The sequence below is a fragment of the Eubalaena glacialis genome, chromosome X (genome assembly GCF_028564815.1).
Source record: "Eubalaena glacialis isolate mEubGla1 chromosome X, mEubGla1.1.hap2.+ XY, whole genome shotgun sequence".
In the NCBI taxonomy this organism is placed as follows: Eukaryota; Metazoa; Chordata; class Mammalia; order Artiodactyla; family Balaenidae; genus Eubalaena; species Eubalaena glacialis.
Genome location: NC_083736.1, coordinates 40,741,144 through 40,761,865, shown reverse-complemented (window position 1 = coordinate 40,761,865; position 20,722 = coordinate 40,741,144). Strand labels below are relative to the sequence as shown.

At 42.3% G+C, this 20,722-nt stretch overlaps 1 protein-coding gene across 1 annotated transcript in view; it reads left to right on the top strand.

The window, feature by feature from the left end:
* The window catches only part of EFHC2 (EF-hand domain containing 2), a 158,975-nt gene that overhangs the window by 58,894 nt on the left and 79,359 nt on the right, over window positions 1–20,722 (top strand). The window contains 3 exon segments of the mRNA XM_061178968.1: window positions 10,753–10,895; window positions 13,998–14,192; window positions 16,820–16,952. Coding sequence (XP_061034951.1) covers window positions 10,753–10,895; window positions 13,998–14,192; window positions 16,820–16,952 — 471 coding nt within the window.

Below are 20,722 nucleotides of genomic sequence, written 5' to 3'. Positions count from 1 at the left end.
CAGAATCTGTACTTATCACAGTGTGTGGCAATTACTTGTTTATATCGAGACCAAGCGCTCCTTGAGGGCAGGGACTGGCTTTATTGCTTCTCTTAGAGTTAGAACAGTGTTGGCTATGTACTTGGGGTTCAATAGATATTTTGTCCGTAAGAGGTCGAATGATGAATAAGTGAGTAAATAGAATGAACATTCACCCTTTTAGTTCTTAATGATGGATAGAAGAGACGGATGACTTCCTACCAGGAAGGCTATTATCCCAGACTTGTGCTATTCATAATCATATAGCATCTAAAAATTCACGGTTTAATCTTAATCTCTGACTTGTTTCAGATATTGTCCATCTGTTGTCTCCATCAGTCATTTTTTTTTCCTCTTTAAACAAGTTTTCCCCATCAATAATAATAAGCCTTCATGTCTCTTCTAACCATAAGACTATAGCTATAGCTATCTTTAAGGTCCTCAGCAGGTATGTAGCCCTGGGTGAGCCATTCATTTTCTTAGTCAGCAAATATTTACTGAGTACCCACTATGTGCCGAGCACTGATCTTGGGACACATCAGTGAACAAAACAGATACAAAGCCCTGCCCTCATAGAACTTACATTCTAGCTGGGGAGGCAGATAATAAACAATAAAGGTAATACATAAGTACATTCTGTAGTATATAGAAGGTATTAAAGTACCATGGAAAAAATAAAGAAGGTAGCTATGAAAAGAATAAAGGGGACTTGGAATGTGGGCCTGAAGAGCACCCCTGGTTTCAATTTTAAACGGTGTGGTCTGGATGGACTTTACTGAGGAGAGGAAACATGTTCTAGGCAGAAGGAACAGTCAGTGTAAAGACCCTGAGCAAGGAGCAGGCTTGGGATGCACAAGGAACAGGCAGGAGGCTGACAAGGATAGAACAGATGAGTAATGGGCAGAGTAGACAGATTAAGAGAAGTAATGGGCGATCAGATAACATAGGGCCTTGCAGACCATTGTCAGGATTCTTTTGACTTCAAGTGATAAGGGGACTCATTGGGAGATTTGAGCAGAAGAGTGACTTGATCTGATTTACATATTAAAAGAATGACTGCAGATGCAGTGTTGAGCGAAGACTGTAGAAGGGCAGTGGTGGAAGTAAAGACCAGTTAAGAGGCTACTGCAGTAGTCCAAGAGAAAAGTTATGATGGCTCCATGAGGGTGAGTACCATGAAAATGATGAGATATAGCAGATTCTGGAAATATTTTGAAGGTTGTGCCAATAGGATTTCCTGGCAGATTGGATATGAGGTGTGAAAGAAGAGAGGAGATACAGATGACTCCCAAGATTCCTCCAACTAGAAAGATGGAGTTGCCATCTAGTGAGATGGGAAAGACTATAGTTAGAGTAGGTTTGGGGCAAGAGCAGAAGTTCAGTTTTGGAACAAGTTAAGTTTGAGATGTCAAATATCAAGTAGAGATGTTAAGTTGGCTGTTGGATATACGAGTCTGGGGTTCTGGGAGAGAGGTCTGAGCTAGAGATAGAACTTTGGAAATCATCAGCATGTAGGTAGTATTTAAAGCCTGAGACTAGAAGAGATCACCAAAGGAGTGGATATACACAGAGAAGTGGATGACCAAGTTATTCCTTGTTATCCCTGGGACACCCCAAATTAAGAGATTGAGGAAAAGAGGAGGAACCAGCAAAGGATACTGAAAAGGAACAAGCAAGGAGGTAGGAGCAAAACCAAGAGAAAATACAGGATCCTGGAAACCAAGTGAAGCAAGAATGTCATGGAAGAAGGAGTGATCATTTGTACCAACTGCTGCTGATTGGTCAAGTTAGACACAAAAATGAACCATTGGAATTGGCACTGTGGAGATAGATCATTGTTGACCTTGACAAGGGTAGTTTAGGTAGAGCTAACCTAATGGAAGTGGATTTAAGAGAGAATGGGAGAAGAAGTCAAGACAGTGATTATAGATAACTCTGGGCTGTGTGTAGAAAAAGTTAAGACATGGCTGCTGGACCTAGGAATTTATCATCATTTGTTTTGAGACAATGGTATTCAATAAACACATTTTAAAAAACCAGTCAAGAATACAAGTCTAGATATTTCTGCCCCAGCATGAGCCGAAGCTGCCCTCCGCCTCTTTAGGAGACTCTCCAAGACCAGCAGCCGTGTGGATGAAAGGCTCTTGGTGCTCCAGCCAGGCATCAGGGCTGTGCCTCTGAGGTGGGAGAGCCAACTTCAGGACACTGGTCCACAAGAGACCTCCCAGCTCCACGTAATACCAAACGGCGAAAATCTCTCACAGATCTCCATCTCAACATCAAGACCCAGCTTCACTCAACGACCAGCAAGCTACAGTGCTGGACACCCTATGCCAAACAACTAGCAAGAGAGGAACACAGCCCCATCCATTAACAGAGAGGCTGCCTAAAATCATAATAAGGCCACAGACACCCCAAAACACACCACCAGACGTGGACGAACCCACCAGAAAGACAACATCCAGCCTCATCCACCAGAACACAGGCACTAGTTCCCTCCACCAGGAAACCTACACAACCCACTGAACCAACCTTAGCCACTGGGGACAGATACCAAAAACAACGGGAACTACGAACCTGCAGCCTGTGAAAAGGAGACCCCAAACACAGTAAGATAAGCAAAATGAGAAGACAGAAAAACACACAGCAGATGAAGGAGCAGGGTCAAAACACACCAGACCTAACAAATGAAGAGGAAATAGGTAGTCTACCTGAAAAAGAATTCAGAATAATGATAGTAAGGATGATCCAAAGTCTTGGAAATAGAATAGACAAAATGCAAGAAACATTTAACAAGGACGTAGAAGAACTAAAGAGGAACCAAGAAACGATGACAAGCACAATAAATGAAATTAAAAATACTCTAGATGGGATCAATAGCAGAATAACTGAGGCAGAAGAACGGATAAGTGACCTGGAAGATAAAATGGTGGAAATAACTACTGCAGAGCAGAATAAAGAAAAAAGAATGAAAAGAACTGAGGACAGTCTCAGAGACCTCTGGGACAACATTAAACGCACCAACATTCGAATTATAGGGGTCCCAGAAGAAGAAGAGAAAAAGAAAGGGACTGAGAAAATATTTGAAGAGATTATAGTTGAAAACTTCCCTAATATGGGAAAGGAAATAGTTAATCAAGTCCTGGAAGCACAGAGAGTCCCATACAGGATAAATCCAAGGAGAAACACACCAAGACACATATTAATCAAACTATCAAAAATTAAATATAAAGAAAACATATTAAAAGCAGCAAGGGAAAAACAACAGATAACACACAAGGGCATCCCCATAAGGTTAACAGCTGATCTTTCAGCAGAAACGCTGCAAGCCAGAAGGGAGTGGCAGGATATACTTAAAGTGATGAAGGAGAAAAACCTACAACCAAGATTACTCTACCCAGCAAGGATCTCATTCAGATTTGATGGAGAAATTAAAACCTTTACAGACAAGCAAAAGCTGAGAGAGTTCAGCACCACCAAACCAGCTTTACAACAAATGCTAAAGGAACTTCTCTAGGCAAGAAACACAAGAGAAGGAAAACACCTACAATAACAAACCCAAAACATTTAAGAAAATGGGAATAGGAACATACATATCGATAATTACCTTAAATGTAAATGGATTAAATGCTCCCACCAAAAGACACAGACTGGCTGAATGGATACAAAAACAAGACCCATATATATGCTGTCTACAAGAGACCCACTTCAGACCTAGAGACACATACAGACTGAAAGTGAGGGGATGGAAAAAGATATTCCATGCAAATGGAAATCAAAAGAAAGCTGGAGTAGCAATTCTCATATCAGACAAAATAGACTTTAAAATAAAGACAATTACAAGAGACAAAGACGGACACTATATAATGATCAAGGGATCGATCCAAGAGGAAGGTATAACAATTGTAAATATTTATGCACCCAACATAGGAGCACCTCAATACATAAGGCAAATACTAACAGCCATAAAAGGGGAAATCGACAGTAACACAATCATAGTAGGGGACTTTAACACCCCACTTTCACCAATGGACAGATCATCCAAAATGAAAATAAATAAGGAAACACAAGCTTTAAATGATACATTAAACAAGATGGACTTAATTGATATTTATAGGACATTCCACCCAAAAACAACAGAATACACATTTTTCTCAAGTGCTCATGGAACATTCTCCAGGATAGATCATATCTTGGGTCACAAATCAAGCCTTGGTAAATTTAAGAAAATTGAAATCGTATCAAGTATCTTTTCCGACCACAACGCTATGAGACTAGATATCAATTACAGGAAAAGATCTGTAAAAAATACAAACACATGGAGGCTACACAATACACTACTTAATAACGAAGTGATCACTGAAGAAATCAAAGGGGAAATCAAAAAATACCTAGAAACAAATGACAATGGAGACACGACGATCCAAAACCTATGGGATGCAGCAAAAGCAGTTCTAAGAGGGAAGTTTATAGCAATACAAGCCTACATCAAGAAACAGGAAACATCTCGAATAAACAACCTAACCTTGCACCTAAAGCAATTAGAGAAAGAAGAACAAAAAAACCCCAAAGCTAGCAGAAGGAAAGAAATCATAAAGATCAGATCAGAAATAAATGAAAAAGAAATGAAGGAAACAATAGCAAAAATCAATGAAACTAAAAGCTGGTTCTTTGAGAAGATAAACAAAATTGATAAACCATTAGCCAGACTCATCAAGAGAAAAAAGGAGAAGACTCAAATTAATAGAATTAGAAATGAAAAAGGAGAAGTAACCACTGACACTGCAGAAATACAAACGATCATAAGAGATTACTACAAGCAACTCTATGCTAATAAAATGGACAACCTGGAAGAAATGGACAGATTCTTAGAAATGCACAACCTGCCGAGACTGAACCAGGAAGAAATAGAAAATATGAACAGACCAATCACAAGCACTGAAATTGAAACTGTGATTAAAAATCTTCCAACACACAAAAGCCCAGGACCAGATGGCTTCACAGGCGAATTCTATCAAACATTTAGAGAAGAGCTAACACCTATCCTTCTCAAACTCTTCCAAAATATTGCAGAGGGAGGAACACTCCCCAACTCATTCTACGAGGCCACCATCACCCTGATACCAAAACCAGACAAAGATGTCACAAAGAAAGAAAACTACAGGCCAATATCACTGATGAACATAGATGCAAAAATCCTCAACAAAATACTAGCAAACAGAATCCAACAGCACATTAAAAGGATCATACACCATGATCAAGTGGGGTTTATTCCAGGAATGCAAGGATTCTTCAATATACGCAAATCAATCAACGTGATACATCATATTAACAAATTGAAGGAGAAAAACCATATGATCATCTCAATAGATGCAGAGAAAGCTTTCGACAAAATTCAACACCCATTTATGATAAAAGTCCTGCAGAAAGTAGGCATAGAGGGAACTTTCCTCAACATAATAAAGGCCGTATATGACAAACCCACAGCCAACATTGTCCTCAATGGTGAAAAACTGAAACCATTTCCACTAAGATCAGGAACAAGACAAGGTTGCCCACTCTCACCACTATTATTCAACATAGTTTTGGAAGTGTTAGCCACAGCAATCAGAGACGAAAAAGAAATAAAAGGAATCCAAATCGGAAAAGAAGAAGTAAAGCTGTCACTGTTTGCAGATGACATGATACTATACATAGAGAATCCAAAAGATGCTACCAGAAAACTACTAGAGCTAATCAATGAATTTGGTAAAGTAGCAGGATACAAAATTAATGCACAGAAATCTCTTGCATTCCTGTATACTAATGATGAAAAATCTGAAAGTGAAATTAAGAAAACACTCCCGTTTACCATTGCAACAAAAAGAATAAAATACCTAGGAATAAACCTACCTAAGGAGACAAAAGACCTGTATGCAGAAAATTATAGGACACTGATGAAAGAAATTAAAGATGATACAAATAGATGGAGAGATATACCATGTTCTTGGATTGGAAGAATAAACATTGTGAAAATGACTCTGCTACCCAAAGCAGTCTACAGATTCAATGCAATCCCTATCAAACTACCACTGGCATTTTTCACAGAACTAGAACAAAAAATTTCACAATTTGTATGGAAACACAAAAGACCCCGAATAGCCAAAGCAATCTTGAGAACGAAAAATGGAGCTGGAGGAATCAGGCTCCCTGACTTCAGACTATATTACAAAGCTACAGTAATCAAGACAGTTTGGTACTGGCACAAAAACAGAAATATAGATCAATGGAACAGGATAGAAAGCCCAGAGATAAGCCCACGCACATATGGTCACCTTATCTTTGATAAAGGAGGCAAGCATATACAGTGGAGAAAAGACAGCCTCTTCAATAAGTGGTGCTGGGAAAATTGGACAGGTACATGTAAAAGTATGAAATTAGAACACTCCCTAACACCATACACAAAAATAAACTCAAAATGGATTAAAGACCTAAGTGTAAGGCCAGACACTATCAAACTCTTAGAGGAAAACATAGGCAGAACACTGTATGACATAAGTCACAGCAAGATCCTTTTTGACCCAGGTCCTAGAGAAATGGAAATAAAAACACAAATAAACAAATGGGACCTAATGAAACTTAAAAGCTTTTGCACAGCAAAGGAAACCATAAACAAGACCAAAAGACAACCCTCAGAATGGGAGAAAATATTTGCAAATGAAGCAACGGACAAAGGATTAATCTCCAAGATATACAAGCAGCTCATGCAGCTCAATAACAAAAAAACAAACAACCCAATCCAAAAATGGGCAGAAGACCTAAATAGACATTTCTCCAAAGAAGAGATACAGATTGCCAACAGACACATGAAAGAATGCTCAACATCATTAATCATTAGAGAAATGCAAATCAAAACTACAATGAGGTATCATCTCACACCGGTCAGAATGGCCATCATCAAAAAATCTAGAAACAATAAATGCTGGAGAGGGTGTGGAGAAAAGGGAACACTCTTGCACTGTTGGTGGGAATGTAAATTGATACAGCCACTATGGAGAACAGTATGGAGGTTCCTTAAAAAACTAAAAATAGAACTACCATATGACCCAGCAATCCCACTACTGGGCATATACCCTGAGAAAACCATAATTCAGAAAGAGTCATGTACCAAAATATTCATTGCAGCTCTGTTTACAATAGCCAGGACATGGAAGCAACCTAGGTGTCCATCATCGGATGAATGGATAAAGAAGATGTGGCACATATATACAATGGAATATTACTCAGCCATAAAAAGAAATGAAATGGAGGTGTTTGTAATGAGGTGGATGGAGTTAGAGTCTGTCATACAGAGTGAAGTAAGTCAGAAAGAGAAAAACAAATACAGTATGCTAACACATATATATGGAATCTAAGGGAAAAAAAAAAAAAAAAAGAGGTCATGAAGAACCTAGTGGCAAGATGGGAATAAAGACACAGACCTACTAGAGAATGGACTTGAGGATATGGGGAGGGGGAGGGGTGAGATGTGACAGGGTGAGAGAGTGTCATGGACATATATACACTACCAAATGTAAAATAGATAACTAGTGGGAAGCAGCCGCATAGCACAGGGAGATCAGCTCGGTGCTTTGTGACCACCTAGAGGGGTGGGATAGGGAGGGTGGGAGGGAGGGAGATGCAAGAGGGAAGAGATATGGCAACATATGTATATGTGTAACTGATTCACTTTGTTGTAAAGCAGAAGCTAGCACACCATTGTAAAGCAATTATACTTCAATAAAGATGTTTAAAAAAAAAAAAAAAGAATACAAGTCTATACAGTGCTAAATTGGGTGCCATGCATAATGGTCAGTGCAGGAGGCGTGAATAGGTGGTCAGCTGGGTGGGCAGCCATGGTCAAAGAGAGCTCTACTGATTGGGGCCCAAATGGATGGACAGGACTCTGGACAGGCATAGGACAGGATGAGGGTGTACCCTGGGGGAGGGGATGACACCAAGCGAAGGCCTGGAAGTAGAAACAAGCACAGTGTGGGGCACTAAGTGAAGTGGCTTGTGTGACTTGAGTAGAGAGTGTATTATTGGCAGTCATGACAAATAGCTGTATGTGTAAGTATTTGAACCTGACTATCAATGGCCCAGGAAGCCAGATTGAGCAGGGAAAATGCTAAAATTTTTTTGAGTGCTGGGCATATTGTGATAAAAAGAGTATATAGAAAAGTTTGATAATTAGCTTATTAGCCAAGGAAATGTCTGAAGCTACTTGCAAGTGTTTTTCAAAGTGTGCTCTGGGGATGACTTCATCAGAATCTCCTGGGGAGCTTATTAAAAATGCAGGTTTCTGGAGCTGCAAGCTAACTACTGAATCCATACCTCTGGGGGTAGGACTCTGGATTCTGTATATTTAACAAGCTCCCAGGTGACTTTCATACATGGCAAAGTTTGTGAATGACTGGTCTAAAGATTTTGTTTGAGTAGATTATATTCCTGATTGATAAGCTGTCCAGAACACTAGAATTAGGTTTAAAAAAAAAAGGGCATATTAAACATGAAAGATCCATACTTAACATATACTCTTATACATTTATGTAAGTTCTAAGAAGCTAAATTTGCAGTTGTATTCATTTGGCCTGACATTAGACCTCATTCAGTTGTTTGAATGATATTTCAGGCATCTGTAAAAGTATGGGTCTTTCATGAGAGGGGATTACCAAATCTGTTTGTTACTTTTAAATCCAATTATGTACCAGAGAAGATGGTTGAGAAGGTATAGCTGCTCTCCTCCCCTATGCTGTATGAGGTCTGTCTGAAGCCTGGGAAACTAGGGACTAAGTAAACAGCTATGGAGATCTGGCTGTGTTGCCAGGGCTGCCCTCGGGGTAGCCTTCCAGATTGCTACTTCCCATCTCACTTGAGGCCTCAAGCTGTGAATCATGGCGCCATGCTTTTTCAGCCCTCCTTCCTTGGGCAGTCAAAGAAAGGAGCAGAGAAAAGCACCTTCTGCCTCTGCAAATCACAAATAAGTTTTCTTGTTTGTTTGTTTTTAAATCAGTGTGATCACAAGGAAAGAATGAACTTCAGCATACGAGACTGAAAGTGAGGCCCTCTCTGCTTAGAGTTGTGACAGGGAAGGGATTAAGTACATGGTTTATTTTACTCTGTGCCTCCTTGGGGTGATGATTTTGATTATCAGAGACCTCCCAAAGGGTTCAGTATTTGTCATGAAGTCCACCTTTCACTAGCTGATATCCACAGACATGCTTCTGCTGACAGACCATAAATTAATTTCTTCCAAGACCAGGCAATCAATTTTGGGAACTTTTGATTCTAGACTTCGATCCCATCTTCATTCTTCTAGACTATTCATGCACAGAATTCTAAGTGCAAATTCCAATCTATACGGATCTTATAAAAACTTTCTACAAACATTTGAGCACTTAGAATGTAAAAAATGTTGTCTTAGACAATGATTAATAAGATGCAGTCCTTGCCTTCAGAAAACAGACTTGTAATGGCGACTTATGATATGGGTGATCAGTGTTACGAAAGGCGGGTCTATCATATTTAATATAGCATTTGAAAGGGAAAAGGTAAATTTTCCCTTGAAGGGAGTTAGGGGGCTGCTGGGGAACTGGGAGAGTGACTCAGCGAGGAGACGATGTGGGGTTTGAAGAAAGATAAGGAATGGGCATGAGAAAGTGGGCGGTGAAATGGGGAGGTGGCTCTAGGCACCAGCAGAGCGCAGCCTCTGGCCTGCTCAGGCAGTGAGGACCAGGTGCTGTGCTTCTTGCTGACATGACTGTGATTGTTGACCAGCCTCGTGAGTAGGGAACAACCATGTAATGCAGATGGTTTGAGCAGTGTGTTTATGACATCTGTTTTGGGTACATTTTCCCAATGTGTCACCCTGCACATCGAAAGAATAAGAGATTTTAACAAACCGAGAAAATGCCTCTGCATATAGATTTATAGCCTTAATGAGAAGTTGGTTGAACTTTTTCAACCTCTGAGAGTTTATGCTACTATCTTAAAACCATAGCGCACCTGGGGGATGGGAGGTGGGTGAAATGGGTGAAGCGGGTCAAAGGTACAAACTTCCAGTTATAAAATAAATAAGTCACGGGGATGTAATGTATAGCATGATGACTATAGTTAATAATACTATAGTACGTATTTCAAAGTTGCTGAGAGAATAGATCTTAAAAGCTATCATGACAAGAAAAAAATTTTTGTAAAAGTGTGGTGATGGATGTTAACTAGACTTATTGTGGTGATCGTCTCACAATATATACAAATATCAGATCATTGTGTTGTACACCTGAAGCTAATATAATGTTATATGTCAATTAAACTTCAATAAAAAAACATAGCATACCTTTTGCAGGTTTTTTAAAATTTATTTATTTATTTATTTTTGGCTGTGTTGGGTCTTCGTTTCTGTGCGAGGGCTTTCTCTAGTTGCAGCGAGCGGGGGCCACTCTTCATCGCGGTGCGCGGGCCTCTCACCGTCGCGGCCTCTCCTGTTGTGGAGCACGGGCTCCAGACGCGCAGGCTCAGTAGTTGTGGCTCACGGGCCTAGTTGCTCCGCGGCATGTGGGATCTTCCCAGACCAGGGCTCGAACCTGTGTCCCCTGCATTGGCAGGCGGATTCCCAACCACTGCGCCACCAGGGAAGCCCCTGCAGGTTTTTTTACACGCATAATATGTGGCAGATTACTTGTATAATGCTATAACCCTCATTTTTCTTCCATTTAGCTACAGCAACATAAGCAATACACTCCGTTGTTTTGCAAAACTAATCACACACAAATGTGCTGATGTGGAAAGGATGTTTGTTATTTCATATTTTCTCAGTGATGACACAATTTCAGTGTTTGAACCTATGGAGAGGAATTCAGGTAAGAGACATACCTGTCATAGCAGTTTCCTCAGAATAATTAACTGTCTCTTCATGTTGAAAGGGACTATGGTCTGATTTTTTTTTTTAATTAATTAATTTATTTATTTATTTTTGGCTGTGTTGGGTCTTCGTTTCTGTGCAAGGGCTTTCTCTAGTTGCGGCAAGCGGGGGCCACTCTTCATCATGGTGCGCGGGCCTCTCACGGTCGCGGCCTCTCCCGTTGCGGAGCACAGGCTCCAGACGCGCAGGCTCAGTAGTTGTGGCTCACGGGCATGTGGGATCTTCCCAGACCAGGGCTCGAACCCATGTCCCCTGCATTGGCAGGCAGATTCTCAACCACTGCGCCACCAGGGAAGCCCTATGGTCTGATTTTTATAGCCTAGATGATCTAAGAGAGTGGCTTTCATTTTTTTTTTTTTAACCACTAAAGTTCATTTTACAAAGATCCCTTAAATGTGAACCCAGACATATAAAATGATAAAAGAGGAACAGTTTTGGTTGGCTCAGGACTGGGGGACTTGGGACATCTCCTTTTAGGCACTCTCCCTACTTCCTCCGTGGCCTCTGAGGCACCTCTGTGGAATCCAGCGGCTTCAAAATCATGGTCTGGCTACCACCAGTTCCATGCACAGCTAGCAAGACAAGAAGAAATCTGTATTCTTGATAGTACGACGTACGAAATTTTTGTCTAGCTCTAGGACAAGAATCCCAGATTGACAAATTTAATCTTCAGGGTCTATTTCCTTCTGGCTGTTGAGGCTGTTGCCAAGGTCCCAGCTGCAGGGCCCACGGAGTGCCTCTCTGCAGTAGACTGATAGGGTGGCCATTGCTGAAGAGAGCCATTGATTTTGACTTACCAAATTATGGAACTGTAGGGCTCTCTTCTTTGTCCCAACACGTTCAACATTTTTATCTGTGCCAAAGACACACGTTCGGAAGAATAATCAATGGTGTGCTGGTTAACCGGCTCTCTGAAAAAATTTTAAAAGCTCTATTTTGTACTGTTTGTCAATTTCCATGATGCAAATACCCAAACCATGGCCAATTTCAAGCAACCAACAGTTTTAACAACTGGCTTGCAAAATCCCTTGAAAATTTAACAACCAGCCCTTATGAGCTGGTATGAGCCACTCAGCACACCAATGAATAATGAATAATTTGTATAACTAAGTCAGGGTCCACGGTGATTTGAATAATGAATCAAATCTTAAAATATGAAATCAAATAGGGATGAATATAAAGTCATGCTCTTGAAGGTCAAAAAATCAACTCTATACATCTAGAATGGGGACGATATGGCCAAACCAATTGCAGCATTCATAAAACAGAAAGGGTGACGCCAGTCAACTACAAGCTTGCTGGTAATAATAGCAGTCCTGATTGAGTACCTACTATTATCCTTAGAAGACCTGAATGAGGTTACGTTTTGTGTTAGTCCCGGTCCTCCAAGAGGCAAACCCCAAGATGAGATTAAATGTACAAGAGATGTATTAGGGGAAATGCTGGTGAGGGAAAATGTGGCAGGAGCCAGAAGAGGCCAGGAGAGCCATCAGACTGCAGTGCATGTCTGACTCCTGTGAAGGACAGAGGAAAGGGAAAAAGGGGAAGGTCTTAGACTGCAGTGAAACTCTAAGAAAGTTTTGCCAAGGCTGACTGGGAGTCCTGGGGCCAAAGTCACCAGTCGGAGGAGCTCCCATCTTGCAGGAATGGGCCTGCCTTAGTATCCCTGCCTTGCTCAGTCATGTGTTGGCAGCAGCCTCTGGGAAGCATGACCTCGGCACAAATCTGGGGATAGATTTCAGAACATAGCAGTTGGAGCCTTCTGTCAACTTTGTTCCCCGCAGCAGGCAATCTGAGAAGTACATTTTCATGGCCCCCCACAAATATTATTCCCATTTACCAATGAGAATTCAGAGTGGTTCAAAGAGGTTAAATGACTCCTAAAGATCATCCAGCAAGCAAATGACAGAGCCAGGATGGACTCCAGCTCTGTTTGGCTACAAAGCCTGTGTCTTTCCACCACCCCTGGTTTCTGCGAGTGGTAGGAGTGTGATGAAGCTGATCCCCAAAGCTCATCTGGTCTCAGGTTGTATTCACAGGTTTGAAGATTTCAGTTCATTTTCAGTTAGAAGGTAATGGAGTCCCGCATTCAACTCTGCTCACTGCTTTCCAAGAGCTCAAAACCCAAATAATGCCCAGAAAAGAGCAGAGGAAACGGTGAGAATTCTGGAAAGTAAGAAAAATGAGGCATCGCTAAAAGAAGCAAAGATATTTTGCCTGTAGAAAAAAAGAGTTCAGGGGACTCCCATAGTTATCTTCAAACAATTCAGTAAGCTCCTTTCCGGAAATGGCGCATCTTACATTTCATCTGTATGTCAGCAGAAGTATAAGGACAAATAGGTGAAGATAAGCTCAGGTGAGAAATTTTCTACCTGGTACTGTTCAGGCAGGCTCTAAAGAGGTTCCTGATGTCCCAGTTTCCAGGATGCTGCTGGGCATATAGCAAGTCCTCGCTAAGTGTTTATTTAAGTGTTTGGACTGGGAAGGGAGTAGAGCAAGAAAAGAAAAGGCTGGAATGCCATGCCACTTTTCTTCTTTACACACTCATCTAGGAAGTCTCATTTCTTGACCCACTGCCTCATTCTTCCCTTAAGTACTATACGTAGTATGAGTTCACAAGTTCACAGCTAAGTTGTATGGTCTGTGTTTGAGCATGAAGTAACTCTAAAGGCAAGTTGTACTGTTCTTTTTTTTTTTTTTTTAATTTATTTGATTTTTGGCTGCGTTGGGTCTTCCTTGCTGCACGCGGGCTTTTCTCTGGTTGCAGCAAGCAGGGGCTACTCTTTGTTGCGGTGCACAGGCTTCTCATTGCCGTGGCTTCTCTTGTTGCGGAGCACGGGCTCTAGGCGTGCGGGCTTCAGTAGTTGTGGTGCACAGGCTTAGTTGCTCTGCGGCATGTGGGGTCATCCCGGACCAGGGCTCGAACCCGTGTCCCCTGCATTGGCAGGCGGATTGTTAACCACTGCGCCACCAGGGAAGCCCTGTACGGTTCTTTTAAGAACAAGACCTACTCATTAACTTTTTTTCTCTTTTTCTATAGGGTATACTGGTGGGATGTTCTTAAAAAGAATTTGTGTTAAGAAGCCTGGACAAGAAGTCTTTAAAAGTAAACTCTCAGAATATATCAAGGCTGAGGAGCTGTATGTTGGAGCCAAAGTGAACGTGAATGGCTACCTATTTCTTTTGGTCAGTGCTGATGTGTATACCTTAAACTACATGGAGAGGAATTCAGATAAGGTGAACTCACTTGGTGTAATTCTTGACTCACCTCTCAGCACTCTGCAGTCTGTTTTTCTTACTCCAGGCCTTTTCTTCTTCATCTTGCCACAAGTTTTACATTGTGCTTTCACACATGTGGGCATGAATAATGGATCTGCACGACTTGGCCACAGGTCCCGTCACAGAGGCCAGGGCCTGGTCTCCTCTGTTTATGTGCTGGGTTTTCCACTGCCCAGCATCATGGATGCCAGGCACAGGCAGGAGGCAGGCCCAAGGTTGAATCAAGTTTCCTGGGTTTTCCGCTGACGCTAACAATGTTTTCAGAAAGAAATTCAGCAATGATCGGAAAGGAAGACAATCTGGTGCCACACACTGTGCTGTCCCAGTTAATTGGCACAGGCCTGCAGAGAAGGCCAAGACCTAAACAAACAGAAACCCCAAGGGAACCTGATAGTTGCTGGGATTGCAGCTTCCCATAACAGGAGCCACCTGAGGCCTAAATGGGAATCCAAGGACAAATTGGCAACAGTGAGCGCCAAGAGTTTTTTCATTTGAAATAGTATGGCACATGGGTACTATTACTCAAAGTTCCATTATGGCAGTGCCGGTCAGTAAAAATAACATGTTGACAAAATCTTGATTTTTAAGTGTGGACTAGTCCGGTGTGCAAACACGTATATCTCAGAACCATTGCCTACTATTGAAGAATCTATCTAGAAATAATGTATTTAAAAAGTCTGCCTGAAAATAATAATATTTATGTGCCATTTATATAGATACAGTACCAATTCCGTTTCATTTATATGTAAAATGCTCGGGGTAAGTTGCTAAGATCAGTCTCACTGGGTATAGCACGTTACCCGGATCAGTTTGGGTCCTCTGAGAAGCAGGTACCAAGACAGACTTAGACATGCGAGAGATGTCTTGGGGGAAATGCGTATGAAGGATAAAGGGGGAGGGAACAGGAGTAGGTGGGGAGACTGGGATGTAGGTCTGATCCCTGAGAAAGGAGAGGGAAGGAAGGAGGATGGGGTGGGAAGAGCCTCAGACACAGCGTAGCTCTGAGAAAGTCTGCACCAGGCCAATGGGGAGCCCTGGAGCAAACACTAGCTATCAGAGAAATCCCATGTCCGGCAGGAATGGCCCAGCTCTGGTGCCTCCTTCCTGCTCAGTCACTGGATGGTAAGAGTCTGGGGAGAGTGTGGCCTCCGTGGGGTCTCTGAAAGCTGCAGCGCTGCAGTGGTCATGAAGGTGCAGCAGCTGGGGGCTGTCCGCTACCAGTGCTCTTCTCTGCGTGGTCCCTCTTGAGGGCAGGCCTGGGCAGCACCCTCTGGGGCTGCCACACCATCTCTTCATTTGCAACGTTAGGAACTTGGGTTAGCGTGACACCATGAGCCGGTAGCTCTTCAAAAGCACTGAAGTCAGGTGAGAGGCTCAATAATAGGGCAGTTAGATTCCTGGAGACCAGCAGGCTTGGCTAGGAAACCTGACTCCTTAAAAGCTGAGGGGCCTTAGATGTGTATCTTCCCTGAGCTTTGTTTTCCGCATCTTTAAAATGGGAGTACCAACAGTGGCTATTTCAGAGAGTTACTATGAAGATTGGATGCGAAAATGTTTTAAGTGCTTAGCTCTATGTGGCCCATAGCAAGCTCAGTCAGTGTACAATTTACAATAGCTATTGTAACTAGAGCTCCATTTTCAAACACAATGCAAACCTGTACTTTAATATAAAAAATATATAGCATGAATACACACACACAGACACACACACACATATATATATCTCATATATATATGAGACATAAAGGGCTTTTCTCCTTTCAGAAAGATAAAAGCAGGGTAGGACATTATCTAGTATCAGCATCCCAAGTGAAAACTGCATTATCTTAAAACTACCCTTAACAAAGACATTCTAAGCAGAGAAAGATTAATATCAGTCTGAGGAGTCTTTTCAAAAGAGCTAATCCTATCATGGAAACAGATTAAAGGAAATGCAAAAAAGGGAGGGAATGCCTCCCCCTTCCCAGGGCAGAGATGAACTTTATTCTAAGTTACCATCAATGTTTTTCTTTTTGTATTTAGTCTTCTCCTTTTCTAGCTCTTTGCTGTAGTTATTTACAAGCTTATGCTTTAGTGGATTGAATAAGAAGTATTCTTACAGAGTCAGAAGCCAAATCGCAGTGTAGGAGACAGGAACTGGGGGCTGCCTGGAGAGTGAGTGTAAGGGGACTGCAGTGCGTGTATCATCTGGTGGCTGACAGTTCTGGGGGCGCACTCTAAAGATCTGGGGAAGATGGGGGTCCATTTATTCAATTTTGAATCCCCATGCTCTCCATTAGGGTCTCCCAACATGTTGGGTCAATGTCCAAGGGTTAAAGGGAGGAGGCTGAGGTGGGAGTAGTGGTTCTTTTCTGATTCCTGTGGCCCGCTGTCCCTTAAGTGCATTTCTCTCAGATCTGGCCCTGTGCTAGTGTCACTCGTTGTCCTAGAGCCATAGCTGAAGAAATCTGGTCATGTCTTCTCTGTGTTGGTCTCTATGGAAAGACATAGCCAGCTAAGTCAAGGTTCACAGTATGAAGTCTCTTTGCTGGCCACCCGGAAGATTGGGCTCCCTATCTTAAATATCTTTCTTTTCCCCTTTCCAATTTCCTATGAGCAACATTGAACTTGCCCTACAAAAGATAAAACAAGAAGAATCAAAATCCAGAGAGCTCAAGCAGGCGTTTACAGCTGCTTATTGCATGCACACGAAGATGGTGGATTATAATACATTCAGGTAAGCCATATTCTGCTAGCAGTAATCTGTTTTCTCCTCAAGATTGTCCAAAGAACAGAAAGAACAATTTCTTCCCTAGTGTTTCTTCATTAATTTCCTACATACTTTTTTACTAGGAATTGGTATTTCTTTACCTTCGTATTACTTTGTGATCAAGTTCTGCCCATTTCTAGTAAATTTTATGCATTTGCATATAAAAGAAGTTCCCAGGGGAGAACAGAGAGACAAAGGCATAGTAAGTCAGTTGGGCACATTGTCTTGTGAATCACGCAGGGCATTGAAGGATCAGGGGAATGCCAGGAAAACAGTGCAGCTAAGAGCACCCCTCTGAAATCTGAGGAACCTAGGAGGGACATCTCCTTAGGAATGCGATCCAGTTGGAAAAGATAGTGGAAACTTCGGCAATTATCAGAGGAAAGGTGCTATGTATGCATCTGTGTGTATGTACGCTCACACACGTATGTATTTTGAAAGACACAAAAATGTAGAAATCAAGGGGAAAATATATGACAGAGGTTAGAAGTATTATAAGAAATCATGAACAATAAAGATTTTCTCTAAGGTTAAGCTGAATTCTAGGACTGTCCAGTGACTGACCTAGGCAAATTTCCAAACAGCAGAAACACAGGGAAATTCAAATTCAGGGTCTGGTACAATTGTGAGACTTCTTAGCCTGAAAACAAAGTGAATGGAGCGTTCAGGAGAATGTAAATTAAATCACAGATGGAGGACAAAGGGGACTTTCTCTTTAGGCTGAGAATGCTGGCTCCTAAAAACAATAGTGGCTGAAAGCTATATAGGAAGCTCAGCTTGATACAGTCAAGATGTGGCTGAGAAATGAAGACGTGAGCCCAGGAGAGGGTGGCAGGGAGGTCTTTCTAACTTTGTGTCTGAAGTTGCCTGTTGCATCAATACCTGGTGACCCGAGCCCTCCATTAGGCCCAGAGTGTCCCCAAAGCTCATTTGTTATTTTAACAAAGCTCTTCTGTGCCTCCAAAACATTCTTTTGAGAGCAGCAGTCAGAGGACATATTTTTATTGTTTAGAATTCCCGAGCTTCTGGGATCAATAAGAATTTATAGTTCTTTGTTATTGTTCATAGCAGTACACATGTTCATGGCCTCTTGGAAAATAAATGGAGACAGGGTAAAGAGCAGAGACAATTGCTCAGGCCATGGATTAATGGAAAGCAGTGGAGGGGAAAACGAATTTCCATCAGAAATGAGGGAGTGGTTTCGTTTTATTATTTTGTGTTCTTTTACAAAAACATCCATTCTCCTAGTACTCTAGCAGTGTCTATTGGAAACACTTTAGTAAGTTTATGGGGCTTTGGGGGAAGCATTTAGGCCAGGCAGGAGATCCAAGAAGGAAAAGTTGCTCTGCGGCCTGACCCTAATTGTGGGCGGAATAAAGGATGGCCACGCTGTGTGATTGCAGGGTGACCTCAAGCCTCAGAAAGATGCTCAGAAAGAACCAGCTCCCAATATTTAGGCCCTCTCCTGGACAGGAGTTCCTTAAGACAGAAATTAGATCAGGCTGTACCTGGTTTGAGAAACCCTTCAGTGGCTTGCAATAAGATCCAAACGTTTTATTGCAGCCGGCAGGGCCTTGAGCGATGCAACTCTGTATTTCCCGTGTCATCACTTCTTTTCCTCCAGCTCTGTCCTCTGGCCTTGCTGACCGTCAGTCACTTGCTTTCTCAAACACATCAAGCTCTTTCCCTCCTCCAAGCCTATGCACACGCAGTTCTCTCTGCTCAGAACGTCCACACCACCATCCTTTTCGTGGCAAACCCTGTGACTCATTGTAAATGCTGCTTCCTTGGAGGGGATTTCTTTCTATTCTACCTAAAGGAGATCACTCACTGTTTTTCTTAGCCCCTTGTTTATATTTTTCATAGCACTTAGCACAGCTTGCAGTTAAGTTTATTTAGATAGCTGTACTTGGTGTGTGTGTGCTTGGGTGTGTCTTCTCCCATTAGAATGTCGACAGCCCTGTTCACTGCCCTAAACCTGGCACCTCGTGCTGGGCTCACTACATATCACAGTTCCTGAATGGAATAATGAGATGCTAGGATTATTCTTGGGGGTTCTGTCTCCAGATGAGAGTGCAGAAGAGGCGTCAAGACGTCCTGGTCCGTGTGATATGCTTGGTGTCGGGCACTACGCCATCTGTGGGTCCCTAGTTCATGGTCTTCAGTCCTCTTTTTTGCTCTTCATGTTCTTTCCTGGGCAAAGGCAAAGAAAGTACATAGTCAGTTGCTATCACACCACATCCTAATTTAATTATGTGCTTGGAGCTTTTACTAGCTAATATTTTTCTTTTATTTCTGTATGTACGTATGAGTGTATATTCTGGCTCTTCTCACCAGAACGTAACCTCTTTGAGGGCAAGGACCGTCTCTTTCTTGTTTTCTGCTTTAAGTTTATCACTTTTCACAGTGCCTGGGTGTGAATATTTGTTGAGTAGCTGCATTTTATCCAGCCCCCCCTGCTTTGGCTGCCAGCTAAAGGCTGAGTTCTCCATTTAGTTCCTCATTCTCAGACCTTTTTCCTGAATTATAAATCTGGAAATACGAACGCCTCCGAGACATCTCCCCTTTGGATGTCCCTAAGGCATCCCCAAATAACTTTCCCTAAATTGACCTCATTTTCTTCTCCCATAAAGTTGCAGCCGGGGACCCTGTCTTGTTAAAGGCCACCATACTTGTCCCCAGGGCCTGGGCCAGGCTCTACCTTGTCTTTCCCCTATCTTGACCTCTCCCACCCTCTTGAAATTGCACTTCTTAAACTACCTCTCTCCATCTCTAGCTTCACTGTTGCAGTTCAGCTTTTCATCTGTTCACCTGGACTCCTTGTCTTAACACTCATCCTCCAAAGCTGTGCCAGAGTGACCTCCCTAAAATCTGATCATGTCGTTCCTTTGCTCTAGGGCAAATCCCAACCTTTTAGTGTTTCATGTGAGTTTGGTCATGATCGGACCCTTGCCTCCATCTCTTCCCTTATTTCCATCTCACTCGAATTATTCTTTTGGAGAAGTCACCGTTTATCGAGCACTTACTGTGGACCATACATCGTGCTAAATGCTTTTCCTGTATTATCCACTGGTAGCCCGTGTTGAGTTATTCGTTTACTTCCCTGCCTCCACAATTGGCTCCTGCCAAGTACAATAGGTGTTCGTTGAATAATGTAATGAATGGTCCTATTTCTCAAGGAACATTCTGTTTAAAGTTTGCATCAAACAAGTAAATAATTGATTACCTTGCTCTGGGGAAGGGAAATCTGTCTCTGACTGTAGGGAAGTCAGGGAGAGCTAGTCCCGACTCTCACAAGTCACGTGACTTGGGCAACTCACTTCACCTACCTACACCTCACTCTTTGGTCCATATAATGGTCTCTAAGGCCCCTTCTAGGCGCTGACATTCTGAAACATTCTGTAGGTTTATGAATACACTTGTAAAATGTTCCCTTTTCAAATTTGTGCATCGAAGTAGTAGAGTGGGCAGGCGGAGGCAGGACTGCAGTGTAGGCCTCTGGGCTTCACCTCTGTGGCCCTCATTTTCTCCCCTGCTTACATACCTGGCCCTCTCAGTATGTACCTGGCGCCTCAGAGCCCGGGCTTGCTGCTTTGGGCAGCAGTCCAAGCCCCGGGCATTTTCTTTCTTCTCAGAGATTTGCACAGCTACTCAGGGAAACCTTGCGGGCAGGAGCTAATAAACTATCTCTGCATAAGGTGCCATGGTTGATAATGGATACTGGATTAACTTGTGGG